At 37.3% G+C, this 17,267-nt stretch overlaps 2 protein-coding genes across 2 annotated transcripts; one reads left to right on the forward strand and one right to left on the reverse strand.

Annotated features, from left to right (window-relative positions):
- Positions 1–5,250: 5,250 nt before the first annotated feature.
- On the reverse strand, positions 5,251–8,046 carry LOC125663269 (uncharacterized). Its single transcript, XM_048895568.2, has 2 exons — positions 7,927–8,046; positions 5,251–5,823 (listed from the first exon to the last, which is right to left on the reverse strand). Exons 1-2 carry the CDS (start codon positions 8,044–8,046, stop codon positions 5,251–5,253), a joined length of 693 nt encoding a protein of 230 aa, XP_048751525.2.
- A 1,753-nt stretch (positions 8,047–9,799) lies between these two features.
- Positions 9,800–17,016, forward strand: LOC125663270 (uncharacterized). Its single transcript, XM_056146236.1, has 2 exons — positions 9,800–9,951; positions 10,280–17,016. Exon 2 carries the CDS (start codon positions 10,393–10,395, stop codon positions 16,207–16,209), a length of 5,817 nt encoding a protein of 1,938 aa, XP_056002211.1. The 5' UTR covers positions 9,800–9,951; positions 10,280–10,392; the 3' UTR covers positions 16,210–17,016.
- The last annotated feature ends 251 nt before the right edge of the window (positions 17,017–17,267 follow it).

A 17,267-nucleotide genomic window follows, 5' to 3' on the forward strand; every position in this document is an offset into this window, starting at 1 on the left:
ATTATGTAAATTAAACGCAGTGTTAATCGGAATCAGGATGATATATAGGGGCGATTTCAATGTAACAATATAAAGCAAACATCACCTTCGCGCAAACTAGATTTGATAACTGCTAAGTGATTTGATATGAAAAAAGAACTAATATATTATTATATGATAAGCATTTGACAAAACAAATCATGTATACTGCATATCACATGATAACGATAGAAAATAACGACATACTATTATGGCATTTCCCCCGCGATACAACTGTTAGAACTTGTACGTCGTGGCATCGTTTTTATTATGACGTCATATGGTGCGATGCGCACTGATGTACATTTATATGCAGTACTGTAATTGTTCCCGGGAAATCTTAACTGAACTGAGTAGATATTTGGTCTTTTCTTGAAGTAAAAATCGAAAATGTGCCCAAAAAGAAAAAAAAAATCAAAACCTTTCGTCACTATTGACTGTATGGAGTCTTAAGCACACACTTCAATTTCTCAATCTGTTCTGACTATTAATCGTGTACAACTTTGAAAGGACGTGCGAGTATTTGTCCAAGGGGCTCTGTAATATCTATTCCCATGATAAACTCTGGATCAATAACTGATAACATTATTACAAAGAAAACTGGTTTCCTTTAAGAATTATCAGAATTCAAACAATGTGGGAAATACTGAATGGTGATGGAGTTATGGTGGACACAAGGTTCGTTTCGAAGCTATTAAGTTTTCGACAATACATTCCATCTAATGCATCATCTGTGACACAGATGAAATAGCCAAACATATTGAACGGGTTATTTGCTCGTATAAAAGAGTTTAAGATACTTTCAGGCAAAATTAGTCTTCCTCTTTTTAGTTTTGGTGATTAGATGTGGATAACGCGTTGGTCATTTACAAATTTTATGCCATACTTAATACAAGATAAAGATAACTGTCACTTGCTGACGGCATGTCATTCATTTGGATGGTAGTGGACAAAGTCTTTAATGAACTCTTAAAACTCCGCATGCTTTCTCAGAAATGTCCCGACTATATATGAATTACCCAAAAACTCAAACAGTATGGATTGGCTCAAAAAGATCAAGTAACGATGTTCTTATTCCCAACAGTAAATTTGATTGGAGTATCACTAAATTCATTTTACTAGGAATGCATTTTGATGTTGACTGTTGCAAAGTATACCTAAAGCAAATTATGATCCCAAATTAGTAAACAAAAATCGCTAAAACGGATCAAAGATGCGTATGGTCGAGTTGCAGTTTGGAAAATTATGCACGCTTGCATTCACGAAGTAAAAACATGCACGTATTTAATATAGTTGATAAGTATGAAGATTTGAATGACCATAATAGGTATGTAGAGTGATAATGACCTTGACCTTTGACCTTTTGATTTCAAAAGCAACATGAATCTTGAGTGTCATTAGGATTTGAAATCTGATAAACATGCACCAGCATGTACATGTATAAAAGTTAGAGGCAAGCTCAAATCTACAGTATATAGTGAAAAAGAGACCTTGAACTGTGACCTTTTGACCTAAAAATGGGAACCTTCCTCTTTTGGATGTGATCAAAATATACAAGTCTGACAAAGACGCACCAATTAGTATGAAAGTTAGAGACCGGACAAGCTCAGATTTATAACATTTAGTGACAAAGTGACCTTGACCGTTAACCTTTTGACCTCAAAATAAATAGGAACCTACCTCTTTTGGATGTGATTATGTTATGTAAGTCTCACAAAGATACACTAAAAAGTAAGAAAGTTAGAGACCGGACAATCCAATTGTGGACCCCGACCGCCAACCCGCCCGATTGGACACTCATCCTTCGCCAATTTAAAAGCCGATATTTGTTACGCAACTTGTCTAATAGAATATATGTTAAATCAATGGGGGAGAGGTATTTAACTCTCATTGAGAAGATAGCAGTTATTAAAACATTAGTGTTACCATTGTTGAATCATATCCTGATATCCATCCCTAAGCAATCTATTGCCTACTGTAAAGAATTAGAAAAACTATTTTTCTCTCTTGTGTAGTGTTGCTCAACCCACAGGGTAAAGAAGTATGTTCTTGAAATATGAGGATGACGGCCTAAAAATGATGAATCTAAAATCATCTATAGTTTCAATGGAATTGTTTTGGGTAAGACCTCTTATCTCTACAAATACGGGGCTGAGGAATTTCATATAAAAAAATTTAACTTTAATATATTCGCATCCTGTGGGATTGAATGCGCTTCTCTATTTCTAAAGTCATGAAACAATTCTGGATAAATGTATTCAAGGCTTGGATCGAATTACAGAACACTTGTACATAGTCTAATGTTGTTGCAGATTCACCTTTGTTTTACAGCCATCTGATCTACATTAGTAAGAAAACGTACTTTAATAAAAAAAAAAAAACCAACAATAACATCAGACACATTAATCATATAATTGAGACTTAGTCATGATACTTTTAGTGCTATTTATCCAAGTGTAAAAATTAACTTCTTGGGATATGCAAGTGTTTTCCATGGTATAAAACTTGGATTAAGCAGTCAGGTATATACACTAACTTTAAAAGGTTATCAAAATCCTTTTATTAGAAGAAATTTTTCCAATGTATTGAAGTATAAAAAATAACAATTCTTCTAGGAATTTTTAACTAAAAACTTTTCAGCTTTTAGATATTGAAAACAGAGAATGAAAATTTCCAATACACTACCTTTCAAAATAACCAAACCAACTGCAAACTCCAATGGTTTCGATACAGAAATTTAGCAACCAATTCTTTTTTATTCAACATTTTAAAAAGTAGATTGTAATATGTGTACGTTTTGTCACAGAGAGGAGGAGAATAGAACATACACTTTGGGAATGTGATTGTGTTTAAGCATCCCTAGATGAGTTTCAACTTTATATAGAAGATTAACAAACTTTTAATTAGTTTTTACCCCAAAACTATTTCATTTAGGTATTCTGGTAAAAAAAATTGTTTACAAAATACTCTTATCCTTTGGTTGAAATACAATATTTATACAGCGAGATGTACTGAGAATAATTCAACATTCGTTTTGCAAAATTCTACTTAAAACTGTTTTATGAAACGCAAGAATTCATATTTTACAACAATGGTGATAACGAAACATTTGATACTCATTGGAACAGATGAATTCTGATTTTCCATAACTGTCTCTCTGAGAGACTATTTTTTCCACAAATGAATTTTGTAAATAATTAATGTACATATGTAAAAGTATTAATCATTAAAATATACCATATAACGAGTTGTATCCGGTTGTCTACCATTAAAGGTCATCGGAGACGGCTTTTAAAAATAATTTTTCTTTCCATATTTATTTCAGACTCCTCATGAAAAGGCTTTTTAAAGATAGATAACGATATCAACTCTAAGAAATCGAAGTGCACACTTACTCAGAATAGAAAAGAGTTACCCGATTATCGCTCCTGATTCCTCGTATTTTTGACGTCATAAGGGACTACAATAAGATTTGCTAATGGAAACAAAAGCACACCCATGAACGATTTATTTGCAACTGAAGGAGTTTTTGAATGAGGAAACGTAGTTTGTTAAACAAGGATATCACTTTTAACTTATAAGTAATGCAAATGCCAGCCACATTGACGAATTTTCATCGTATGACGAACAGGAAGATCGATCAAGACCCCATTTATTCCGGATCGATTGAAATTATACTGACGCGGTGGTTAATAACAAATGTATGATTATTTTCAGAGTATATTCTCTGATGACATGAAGAGAAATACAGATAGTTATTACCTGCAATATTGTAACCCCATGCAAACGCACAGCATCACGTGTTCCCCCCAACATTTTTCAAGTTGAGGGTAGACTGATAAAATAGATAGGTATCCTTCATCCTCCTTTGGTTCTACCTGCCTAAATCCCATCCTGACTCTGATCTATTTCACAGCCAGATCAAAATCCCCTTTGCACACATCGTGACCGCTGTAATTTGGATTTATTTCCATCAGGATTTTTACCTGAACATATCGTGTGCAGCTATTTCAATTTAATTAACAGGTGAATATAATGATAGATATAAATGGCTACTTTTAAAATAAAATGTTGCGTCCTTAGGGCTCATATGAAGAATAATTTACCATCGTTTTACTCAACATTTAACGTTCTATTAAATTATATCCTCATTAACGAAATCGACATGCTATAGTGTGCTTCATTAGAACTAAAATTCCCCCCCCCCCCAACTCTTGCATGACCGTAAACTTGGTTTATTTCACCTAATATATGAACTTGTAATTTCAATATCGCACGAACGCATCACAATTTTCTTTCAACATTTTTTTTAAACAGAACAAATGTGGGGTGGGGTTTTTTTGTGGGGGGAGGTGTCGGATACTGCAACTTTCAACATATATTATAAAGTTAGATATATTCGTCTTCAGTTTACTTACTTGCATGTATATATTTAGAGTAAAAAGGCTGATCAGCAGAACTTCATATGATTGGTTCATTGTTAAATTTCACTTATAAACAAATTGAATCATGTAAATACTAAATTATTAATATTTGTACATGCACTACGGTCATTATACAGTCAACATTTTGCAGGATTTTCATGTCTTCGCTGTTAGTCCGCAGTCGTTCTTCATTTTGGGAATGCATCTGGTCGAAGATTTAATTTCTTATACCCATTATGTTTACTAAAGCAGAGTGTAGATCTATACGGTAACGAAACTGACACTCACCAACCCCCGTAATCGCGTAAAATGTTTGTTACACAACTTCGAGTTCTCCATGTACATAAATTTCACACGCAAGTCTCTCTGAACATTGGATCCTTTGGACAAAAGTACCTTGGAACAACTGATTTCCTAGTATAAACAAATACACTTTTGCGTCAAGGTGGTGTCTTTTGACGTCATCAAACAAGTGATAATTCACACCGCAGCAGCATTTGACGATCTGTAGCGTCTCTTACCTTACGAGTTTTTTTTCTGATTGACTTATTTACATATATTAAGTAATTAAATAAAAACACATATTTGTGCAAACATTTTGTTGTTGTTGAAAAATTGTCTTCTATGACCTTTAAGGGTATCACTACCGGTGTTCAGGGATACCAAAATGAATACCTGACAAATCACTAGACAGAAAGACAACACGTAACAATTTGCCTGCATTTACATTTATTGTTATTTGTACATATCTTGTGCAATTTAGAAACGTACAGGTATCTAATGTTCAAAGGATTATCCGAGACGTTCCTTAACGGAGAACAACATTGCCCGCAAAGCCATAGCCAGCTGCCGCTCGATTTCCATACACCATTAAACCAAAAGGAGTTTCGTCGACAGTATCCACGGTCAGTTCGCCTTCTGCTACTTCTGCAATAATGACTGAGTATTCCAGGTCTTCAACGAACACATTTTTCTCGAATCGAATTGCGTTAGCATCAATGGATTGTTCTTTTACTCGCAAACCACCAACAGCACTTTTCCTGATCATAATAGCAATGTGATTAGCATTCCATCCGTTTTGTATGATGACTTTATACCTTGGCAGGTATTGGTTCACTCCAGGAACCACTGTCCAATATGGACCCCCGACAGATAAATCCTCATTAAGTGCATAAGCTGTCACAAGAATGGGATCTGTACTTCGCCTGACTAAGACATTATTAAGCATTATAGCATCGTAGATATTACCAGTGACGACAGGGTAACCATCATTGTGGTCAAATAATGTTGTATTCTTTTGAGGTACAATTAGTACAGCGGTTAACATATTAATATTAGGGGGAATAATATAGACGGTGTCCAATTGACTGGATGGCGGTATCTGTTCGATCATATTAGTGCACTTTACATCTGACATACAGTACATCGCACAAAAAACGGCCACTGGCTTAGAGGACTGTACATTATAAGCTCTCGGGTCTGTACCGCGATAATCTTGAATACGAGTTTCTAAGGCATTGAGAGTGTATTCCGCGGAGGTAGAATCCCCCAAATCAGAAAATGTAATACTGGTATTGTCATGAATCGCTGTTACCGTTATCGCAATATATGCTTGAAAGGCAGAATCTCTAATTGGCGTTGAGAATATATATGACGTGGATAATTTTTCTGTAGGGATAAGAGTAGTGATATCTTGATGAGCGCTAACAGCAACTGTTATGTTTTCTCTCGAGCGAATACGGATAGCTTTCAATTCTGACGAGACATTGGTTCCAAATGCTGGATACGGTATTGTTATTGAGGAGTTGAAGCTCGTCATTTGGTTTTCAGATGTTTCTATTGTAGTAATTTTTACATCGGTTAGTGTATCTGTGGTCATAAAAATATATGGGGGATATTGTTGCATTTGAGGATCGCGCAATATAAAGGACACAAATTCCTGGTACTCCTCCTTGCCAATATATTCTGAAATACGAATTAAAGTAACATAAATTATAGTCTGTAGTGCTGAAAGTGAAATAAGGGTTACCCTTGATTCATTTTTGTTTACATTGAAGCGGATTGGAAACAAACCAGTTAGACAAGTCAGATCCAACTATATTGCCCACTAATTCCAAATCACCATTCAACAGTAGCGTTAAATTCAAATCCCCTTTCGAAAATGGCTCGTTTAAGGGTTGATGTAATATGGAAAATCAGTCATCTAAGAGTGTTTATCGATTTGTACTTATTTCAATGAATATTTTCCCACGATGCATTTGACATAAAGGTTTTCAATTGATAGTGTACAACCATTCTGAAAGTATTACTTAAGCAATACATGTCCCCCTACTGGTGTCTGTAATTTAAATGTACATTTAATGTTATTTCACCCTGCACCCACTGTGGACCAGAAGGCGACCCCAAGACCCCCTGTATTATGAGGTTATGCTCCCTAACGTCAACTCCTGGATCAGCCTCTGAATACCCACAATTTCAGTTGGATAGCAGGATTAGGGTAAATTGAGCACTGCTGCCTGCTGACTGATCAGACTTCGCTCATAAACTACATAAAAATACTCGCGTGAATAGTTTACAGTTTTTATGTATATTTTGATTGATATAATTTTTTGCGATTTATGAGCTTGAAATGTTAAATTAAGTGCTTCTTTACACAATCAGCGATGGACGTTTTGGAATTGCAGCAGTTCATGTTTGGTACGTTTACAGACTTTCAATCAGAATGCCAGTGAATATAAAAAAAACTGATGTCTTTAACACCTGTCAAACAATTATTACAAAATTCGAACTTCATCTGTAGTTTGCCACTCGGAAAGATTATTGTTCTCAGGGTTGGTTCCGAAACATGTTCGAATTCCTACCACCACGGACCTAATTCGTTAAAACAGGTAGTAACAGTTCCATCGCCAGACACTCGGCATCGGGTTCTCTGAGATGACCTTAAAAATGGATGTCACGTGTCACAGTAGATGTGACACGCTAAAGAACTTTCTCTGTTCAATGGTCATAAGCGCCGAAGAAAGGCCTAAATTTGAAGCCCTTCACCAGTTTTAGTGACGTCTCCATATGAGTGAATTTTTTTTCGAGAGACATTAAAGAAGATACAATCAATGAACCAAAACAAGACACACGCTGGAGTACGCATTGGTAATGACAGACGATATATACAAAAATAAAGACTTAGCAAATATAACGAGACACAAGGTGAATGAAGAAAAGTTGTTAACATTTGTTTAGCATTTGCTATAGAGAGCCTGATGTAGATACAAATATAGACCTGTTCTTGATAAAACCAGAAGTATCTCTGGAAGCCACTGCATCTGTTGTAAATGTCAAGTTTTCAGCGTCATATTGGAAACTGTTCACACCAAAAACTTCCGACTTTTCGTTTATACCACCACGTCGTTAATACCAATTTACAATCTGTAGATGTCCGAAATTGATCATAGGTGATGTAACTTTTAAAGTCAATATTTCTACTTACCATCACAACGCCTGCCAGACCAATCGTCCGTACAAATACATTTCCAGGATCGTTTGGATCTCCCAGAACACACGAGGGTCCCGCCATTCTTGCAGAATCTCCTGTTTTTGCATTCTGCATTTGGTATAGGAACTAAAATTAAGATCGCATTTATGCAAATATTAAATGTAGGATTCCATTTGGCTTATACAGTGTACAAGAAAACGGAAATATTCATATCTAGTGATCAGTCATCCAAAATAGTACTCTGTTAAACACCACTCTAATTCCATGCACAAGTACTCTGAAGTTGAAATAACACATGTTGAAATTCCTCATTGACAATGGTCCTTGATGGTCAGCTCTTCCAACAGTCTGTTGGAATTCCCATTGGTACGAATGGTGTTCCTTGTCAGTCGGTATGCTTTATATTCCTATGAAGTAGACTTTTTTTTTTTTTTTTTTTTTTTTTTTTTTTTTTTTTTTTACAAAACTTCCACTTGAGAAAAAAATATCTTACTATGATCTTCAATTCGACGAATAAATATATCGACGACTTTTTATCTATTAACAATAATTACTTTCATCCATATGTCAATTCGGTATATATTTGTGAACTCATAATAAAAGACATCACCGAGTCGTCCATGTCTCTTTGGAGAATTTTTCACTCATATGGACAAACCACCATTGCTAGTGATGGGCTGCACAATGTAGGCCTATGCTCAGCGCTTACGGCCTTTGATCAGAGAGGGATCTTTATCTTGGTACACCTGTTGTGACACGGAATCTCGATTTTTGAAGGATCGCCGCATTTAGTCCCCCTTTGGGACAAGCAAGGGGTAATGATGACTTATTCTAATCCGGATCCCAACTGGACTCTATACTGATAAAATACTTTACATATCATAATATCTAATATTAACACTACATGATTATTTCAGAACCCCGGGGTTGCAAAATTCACAATCTTGGTGCATGCCTTTCTGCTCTTTCTAGATACAAACTTATTTTTATGCAGTAAAAGCAAAGTTAAAGATTCTCTCAAAGTGAAGCAATGATCACTACGGTGGTAAAAAAAACCCTGCCCCTGGTAGTCAGGAAATGTACATTTTTGTAAAGGGTAGCATGTCCTTTCTAAATATATATACACTTTCAAAGTAGTATTAATAGCATGAGAAATGTTATTTAGATCTTTTACACATTAACAATATATACCAAAATCGGTCTATCTCCGCGTCGGAATGCAAGGTGAAGATAACGAACAGTGATCAATCTCATAACTCCTACAAGCAATACAAAATAGATAGTTGGGTAAACACGGACCCCTGGACACACCAGAGGTGGGATCAGGTGCATATGAGTAGTAAGTATCCCCTGTTGACCGGTCACACCAGCCGTGAGCCCCATATCCTGATCAGGTAAACGGAGTTATCCGCAGTCAAATCAGTGTGCCAAGAACGGCTTAACAATCGGTATGAAACACGTCAGATAGCATTTGACCCTATGCGAGGTTGTATTGACGAACTAGATCGTTATAACGACCATAGAATTTTCGAAATGCTGACTTCAATCGAGACTGTTGAAATCTCTATCCCTGGAATCACGAAAGTTACAATTTTGGTACACATGTAGAAACCTTCCTGCTCTACATGACTTATGCATTTATTTTTTTCTTGCAGATGTAGAGACCTGAAATTTACAATTTATGTCCCCCACTCGTCCCAAAGATACCCTCTTTAGAATTTGAAAATAATTGGAATGGTAGTTATTAAGAAGTTAAACATGTTTAATTGTTAACACCATAGGTGCCTTGGTTTAAAGTTTTTCATCAGTATGGACACTTTCTGTGAAGAGTTATCGTTATTTGTTAAAATATTTCCTCTTTTTTATATTGAATTATCTTTCTTTACGACTTAGACTTCAAACCCGTTTAGAGTTACCATACTTAATTCGAGCACGTACTTCCTGTTTACCTGTGAGTGTGTTTCACGCATCGGTCGATTGTTCCAATCATTCATTTTCTACTTAGAGATAGCACACACTGTAAGTAGTCTTTTGCAGTTCATTATCATGATTCTCTTAGCCTTTGAATACATATTTACTTTATTTTGGTTTGTTAGCTATTCTTGTATATTATATTTAGAAGTGGCATACATCTGAATATTTTCTATGGAACGCCGTTAGTGTCATATGCATCTTTCACATAAATGTACGCACTTAACAAATTTTTCTACGGAAACAAGTTTGTGATAAAATTAAATCCAAATTTTGACTATTTTCTTTTTGTAACATTTCTTAAGTTTATTTTTGATTATTTATTTATTCATTTGTAATTTAACAGTATGTTTATTACTCCTTTTGCTTGTTTCAGTCTTTTACCACACATGAAGTACATAATAAAGACTACGCACCGTCCTATTGTGTCTTTGGTTAAACTATCTGCAAAAGTAATGGCAGAATAGTAAAAGAAGTGTTCCTATCAAGATGTCTGACGCAGAAGACCGGCTAAGTAGAATAAGAACTCTAACAAAGAAAGGACGAGAGTTTTTCTACAGTAAACTAGAGTCTTACGTTAGGGATGTCGATAAGTCCTGGAAGGAGTTTGAAGACATTTTAGTGAATTTCGATGAATCTTCCACAGACATTAAATACCTCCGAAAAATTGAGACAGATCTAGAGAAGGCAAAAAAGCATTATGTCATGGATACAGATGTACTGTTTTCCTTTTTTAATCGTTCTCACACGGAAGAGAGTGAAGTGGAAATGGAGAAACATTTAGTGAAAAATGAAAGATGTCATACAGTGATGGATAATTTCAGGGAAAAGATTAAAAATCTACTTCTTGATGCGGCTGAAATACTTTCCGAAAGATATGAAACTAGATCCGAAGCTACCATTTCTAGCCGACACAGCAGTATAAAATCAGAATTGAGGAAAAAACGCATGCAAGCCAAAGCTCAACAGACACGACTCGCCTTTGCCGAAAAACAAACAGAACTACAAAAGGAAAAGAATTTACTTGAAGCAAAATTAGATCTCCTTGAACAACAAAAGGAAGTAGCTACCTTGGAGGCGGAGATCCGGGTGCTAGAAGATAATGATTCGTCGCGTGGGCTAGAATACTTTCCATCGAGATATACAGAACTAATGGCGTCTTCAAAAGAGAAATTTACAGCTGACTTTGTGAATGGACAAACACGTTTCAGTGATATTGAAAGTAAAGAAGAAAAGAAAATTGACATTCATGATAACATCCTATCACCACCTAGACGTGAACCGTTGAATCCGTATGCATCCGAATTCAGACCATGTTCACACTCTGGAGTCGCCACAGACTTAACGCAATTTCTTCTGAAGAAAGATCTTCTTCTTTCCCGTTTTAGTTCCTTCAACGATCGACCAGAAACATACGAAACCTGGAAAGCTACCTTTAAAAACATCACTAAAGAGCTGAATGTGACGCCATTTGAGGAAATGGATTTATTGGTGAAATGGTTGGGATCCGAATCACGAAAGTTTGCCAGCAGTATGAGAGCTTCAAATATCAACAACCCATTCACAGGATTACGTCGCATATGGGATCGTCTTGAAGAGAGATATGGCAGACCCGAAATGATAGAAACTGCCTTGAAGCAAAAACTGGATAGTTTTCCCAAAATTTCATCCAAAGAGCCAAAGAAATTGTACGATCTCTTAGACATTCTTACAGAAATTGAGTCTGTCAAAGAAAATCCGACATATGCGATTCTTCTCTCATATTTCGACTCATCGTCTGGAGTTATTCCCATCATCAATAAGCTCCCTCATGGACTGCAAGAGAAATGGGTTTCCCAAGCTGCCAGATACAAGAAACAGTTTAATGTTCCTTTTCCACCTTTTGGATTCTTAGTCAACTTCATCCGAGAGCTCAGCACGATGAAAAATGATCCAGCTCTTCAATATGAATGTTCAGAATCATCTTCTACATCGAAAAAACGACAACAAGAAAGTAAAGGAACTACAGGATCTCTTTCTGTTCATAGCCGAAAAACGGAGTTAGCAGGGGAAGACGAAGAAAACAAAACTAACACTAATTCAAGATGTCCAATACACAAAGCAGATCATACATTGCATGCATGCAGAGCTTTCCGTGCGAAACCGCTCCAAGAACGAAAGGATATTCTTCGTGAGCATGGATTTTGTTACAAGTGCTGTATGTCCAAGCACCTTTCTAGAAATTGTAAGGCGACCATTAAATGTGATATATGTGGAAATAAGCGTCATGCGACAGCGATGCACCCCGATCAAGGACCCAGCAATGTGACAGCCAGCGTCAGCACAGTTGCAGATGGCGGGGAGAGGAAATTACCAACAAAATCAACAGTGGATAGTAAATGTACTGAACTCTGTGAACAAACGCTCTGTGGACGCTCTTGTGCAAAAGTTGTTCCCGTACGAGTGTATCCTTTAGGAAATAAAGATAGCGCTGTCCGGGTGTACGCCATTATAGACGAGCAGAGCAATAGAACACTCGCCAGATCAGAATTCTTCAATCTTTTCGACACACACAATGAAACTCAAACGTACACTTTGTTCTCATGCAGCGGACGTTCTATCTGTAGTGGAAGAAGAGCATGTGGTTTTGTTATCGAATCTATTGATGGCAGCTATCAGATAAACCTTCCAACTGTCATAGAATGCGATGATATACCGAACAACAGACAGGACATTCCAACACCAGAAGTGGCAAATGCATATCCTCATTTGTCAGAAATTGCTAGTGAACTACACCCTCTTGATATCGACATGGAAATTCTTCTCTTAATTGGACGTGATCTTGGAGATGCGCACCATATTATTGAGCAAAGAATAGGCCCATCGCAGTCACCATACGCGCAGAAACTTGGTCTTGGATGGGTTGTCATCGGAGAGGTGTGTCTAGGCAGAACTCACAGACCAGAGATTGTTATCGCAAACAAAGTAACAATTTTACCAAACGGTAGAACTACTGTATGTGATCCGTGTACAAGTAACATCGCTGTTAAGGAAATACCATGCATTCCTGAAACAGATCTTATTGGAGACTCTGTATTTCATACAACTGAATACGATGACCAACCTGGACTATCCATAGATGATAGATTGTTTTTGTCTATGATGGATCGAGAACTCTATCGAAATGACAGTGGACAATGGGTTGCACCGTTACCGTTCAAGGAACCAAGACGGAGACTCCCAGATAACAGGCAACTAGCTGTTAAAAGAGCTCATATTTTGGACGTGAATCTAAAGAGAAACCCAGAAAAATGTCTGCATGCCACCACATTTATCCAGCAGATAATTGATTCTGGTCATGCTGAACGTGCACCACCAGTCAATGAAAGGGAGGAGTTCTGGTACTTACCTATTTTCAGTGTGTACCATTCCAAAAAGCCAAATCAGATCAGAATGGTTTTTGACTCGTCCGCTCAGTTTAATGGTGTTTCATTGAACAATGTCTTGCTCTCTGTACCCGATCTCACAAATAGCTTACTTGGAGTGTTGATGCGATTTAGAGTTGAAAAAATAGGCATCATGGCGGACATCCAGCAAATGTTCCATTGCTTCAAAGTAAAGGAAGACCATAGGAACTACTTGCGATTTCTGTGGTATGAAGATAACAACCCTCAAAAAGAGTTAGTGGACTATAGGATGTGCGTTCATGTGTTTGGTAACAACCCCTCACCTGCTGTTGCCACATATGGCTTGCGAAGAACAGCACAAAATGCGGAAACTACATTTGGACATGATGTTCGTAGCTTTGTAGAGCATAACTTCTACGTGGATGATGGCCTTGTCTCCCTACCATCAGTCAAGCAAGCAGTGAGTTTGATGAAGAGGACACAACAAGCCTTGATTCAAGAAGGTGGACTACGATTACACAAAATTGTATCAAACAACAGCGATGTAATGAACAGTTTCCCTTCAGAAGACCTTGCAAAAGATCTAATGTCTTTAGATCTCACAACAGATGTGCTCCCTATCCAGCGAAGTTTGGGGATGAGTTGGGATTTAAAATCCGATTCGTTTACATTCAGAATCTCAGCTGAAGAAAAACCATTTACACGTCGTGGGTTACTTTCAACCTTGAATAGCTTCTACGATCCTTTAGGATTTTTAGATCCTGTTCTTATCAAAGGCAAGTTGCTTTTGAGAAAACTGAATGCTGAAACAACAGATTGGGACCAGGTTTTACCTAAAGAATATGAAAAACAATGGACTGATTGGAAAGAACAGATGCAAAGCCTTGAGACTTTGTATATTCCTCGACAGTATACTACTTTGCCGTTAACCTGTTCCATCAGACAAGAAGTGCATCTTTTTACTGATGCTTCTGAGGAAGCGATTGCTGCAGTTGCCTATATCAAATTAACGGACGCCGATGGCAACCAACAACAAGGTTTCTTACTTGGAAAGGCTAAAGTTGCTCCTAAGAGTGCTGTGACAATACCACGCTTAGAATTATGTGCAGCAGTTCTTGGCATTGAAATCGCCAATATCATAAAGAAACAAATGAGTATCCCAACAGAAGAATTTCACTTCCATACAGATAGCAAAGTGGCACTCGGCTACATCTGTAACAACACTAGACGGTTTTACACTTACGTAAGCAACAGAGTGGAAAAAATTCGTAAAGCTTCTGTTCCAGAACAATGGAATTATGTTCCATCTGAATATAACCCAGCTGATGAAGCAACCAGGTCATCATCAAACAGAATTCTGACAGACACCACATGGCTCAAAGGACCAACCCGCTGGTTTACCAAACGTTTAGATCCAGATGATACGGAATATTCTGAACCAGAGAACCTTGGTCCAAATTATAAACTTGTGAATTCAGAGTTGGATAAAGAAATTAGACCAGTGATATCAGTCATCAAATCATGCGTAGATCTGACAACTTTTGTATCTGGATTAAAACATTACTCAACTTGGAAAGGCTTGGTTGGAGGAATAGCTCATCTGAAACACATTGCCAGAAGCTGGAGTGGGCAACCGCCATGTAAAGGCTGGCATGCTTGTTCTAAAGCTAAAGATATACATCTTCTACAGGAAGCTGAAAAAGTGATCACCAGGGAAGTCCAGAAGGAAAGTTTTGCTGAAGAAATTGAACAATTGCAAACAGGACAACCAATCAAAAAAGGGAGTACCATATTGAAACTCAATCCTTTCATCGATTCGGATGGTATCTTGCGTGTTGGAGGCAGGCTCAACAAGGCTTCCCTTGATGTTACAGCAAAGAATCCAATCATCATATCGGGTAAACATCACATTGCAAAATTGATTATACGACACTACCATGACCTCATGAAACATCAAGGACGTCATTACACAGAGGGGGCGGTACGAGCTGCAGGTTTTTGGATAATTGGTGGAAAGCGCCAAGTGTCATCCATCATTTTTCACTGTGTGACCTGTAGAAAGCTGAGACGGTGTGTAGAGCATCAGATAATGGCAGATTTGCCAAAGGACCGTTTAACACCAGGTCCTCCATTTTCAAGCGTTGGTGTTGACACATTTGGACCATGGCAAATAGTCACCCGTCGCACCAGAGGAGGTCAAACCCATGGAAAACGTTGGGCAATTATGTTTTCATGCCTTACGTCTCGTGCTGTACACATGGAAGTGATCGAAGATATGACCTCATCATCATTCATCAACGCTTTAAGGAGGTTCATTGCCATCAGAGGACATGTAAAGGAATTTCGATCCGATCGAGGGACAAATTTTATCGGATCAACAGAACACCTAGGGGTAGATGTCATCAACATTGAAGATGGACCTATCAAGAGATTTTTCCTCGATCAAAGATCAGTATGGATCTTCAATCCACCACATGCTTCGCACATGGGCGGAGCATGGGAACGCATGATAGGCCTGACACGACGCATTCTGGATACCATGTTGATGGACAAAGCAGTCAAGGCATTAACCCATGAAATACTCACCACCTTTCTTGCAGAGGCTAGCGCAATCATCAACTCGCGACCACTGGTACTTACCTCATCAGATCCTGAATACCCTCTGATCCTTACACCCTATACACTTCTTACCCTGAAAACAGACAAGGGAGGGGAACCTCTTGGACCTTTCAGTGAAAAAGATGCATACACGGCCCAGTGGAAAAGAGCTCAACATTTAGCTGATATATTTTGGCAACGTTGGAGAAAAGAATATCTCGTAACCCTACAAAATCGGAAACGATGGCCAACAAACCAGAGAAACATAACTGTTGGTGATGTTGTTCTTCTGAAAGATGACGGTGTTCATCGTTGCGACTGAAAAATGGCTGTAGTTGAACGTACATTTCCTAGCCATTCAGACAAGAAAGTACGTACCGTGGAGTTACGTGTGATTCGAGATGGACAAGCTGTGTATTATACTCGTCCTGTTACAGAACTGGTTCTTTTGTTACCCGTGTGAACATCATGACATTTTGATTTGCATATGTATTTCCTTTGAATTATTGAAATTCTTTACAAGAGACATATAGTGATATCTCCCGATATCAGACGGGGAGTGTGAAGAGTTATCGTTATTTGTTAAAATATTTCCTCTTTTTTATATTGAATTATCTTTCTTTACGACTTAGACTTCAAACCCGTTTAGAGTTACCATACTTAATTCGAGCACGTACTTCCTGTTTACCTGTGAGTGTGTTTCACGCATCGGTCGATTGTTCCAATCATTCATTTTCTACTTAGAGATAGCACACACTGTAAGTAGTCTTTTGCAGTTCATTATCATGATTCTCTTAGCCTTTGAATACATATTTACTTTATTTTGGTTTGTTAGCTATTCTTGTATATTATATTTAGAAGTGGCATACATCTGAATATTTTCTATGGAACGCCGTTAGTGTCATATGCATCTTTCACATAAATGTACGCACTTAACAAATTTTTCTACGGAAACAAGTTTGTGATAAAATTAAATCCAAATTTTGACTATTTTCTTTTTGTAACATTTCTTAAGTTTATTTTTGATTATTTATTTATTCATTTGTAATTTAACAGTATGTTTATTACTCCTTTTGCTTGTTTCAGTCTTTTACCACACATGAAGTACATAATAAAGACTACGCACCGTCCTATTGTGTCTTTGGTTAAACTATCTGCAAAAGTAATGGCAGAATACTTTCGATATATTTGTGTATTAATACCATATGTTAATACTCCTGTTGAATGTCAGAATCTAGTCTAGATTATAGATTGCATGACGACTTGACTAGTGGTAATATTAACTAATACGTAACCACTGATTAGCAGTAGAACTGTTCGTCTCTCTGAGAAAATATTGGGACGGATCAGAGAGCTACAGCTCCACCCCCTTTTTCAAAA

The sequence above is a fragment of the Ostrea edulis genome, chromosome 8 (assembly GCF_947568905.1).
Source record: "Ostrea edulis chromosome 8, xbOstEdul1.1, whole genome shotgun sequence".
Lineage (NCBI taxonomy): Eukaryota > Metazoa > Mollusca > Bivalvia > Ostreida > Ostreidae > Ostrea > Ostrea edulis.

Coding starts and splice junctions, on each gene's coding strand:
- LOC125663269 (XM_048895568.2), bottom strand. CDS start 8,046: ATGCAGAATGCAAAAACAGGAGATTCTGCAAGAATGGCGGGACCCTCG. Junction 5,824..7,926: donor GTCTGGCAGGCGTTGTGATG/GTAAGTAGAAAT, acceptor ATGATCGAACAG/ATACCGCCATCCAGTCAATT.
- LOC125663270 (XM_056146236.1), top strand. CDS start 10,393: ATGTCTGACGCAGAAGACCGGCTAAGTAGAATAAGAACTCTAACAAAG.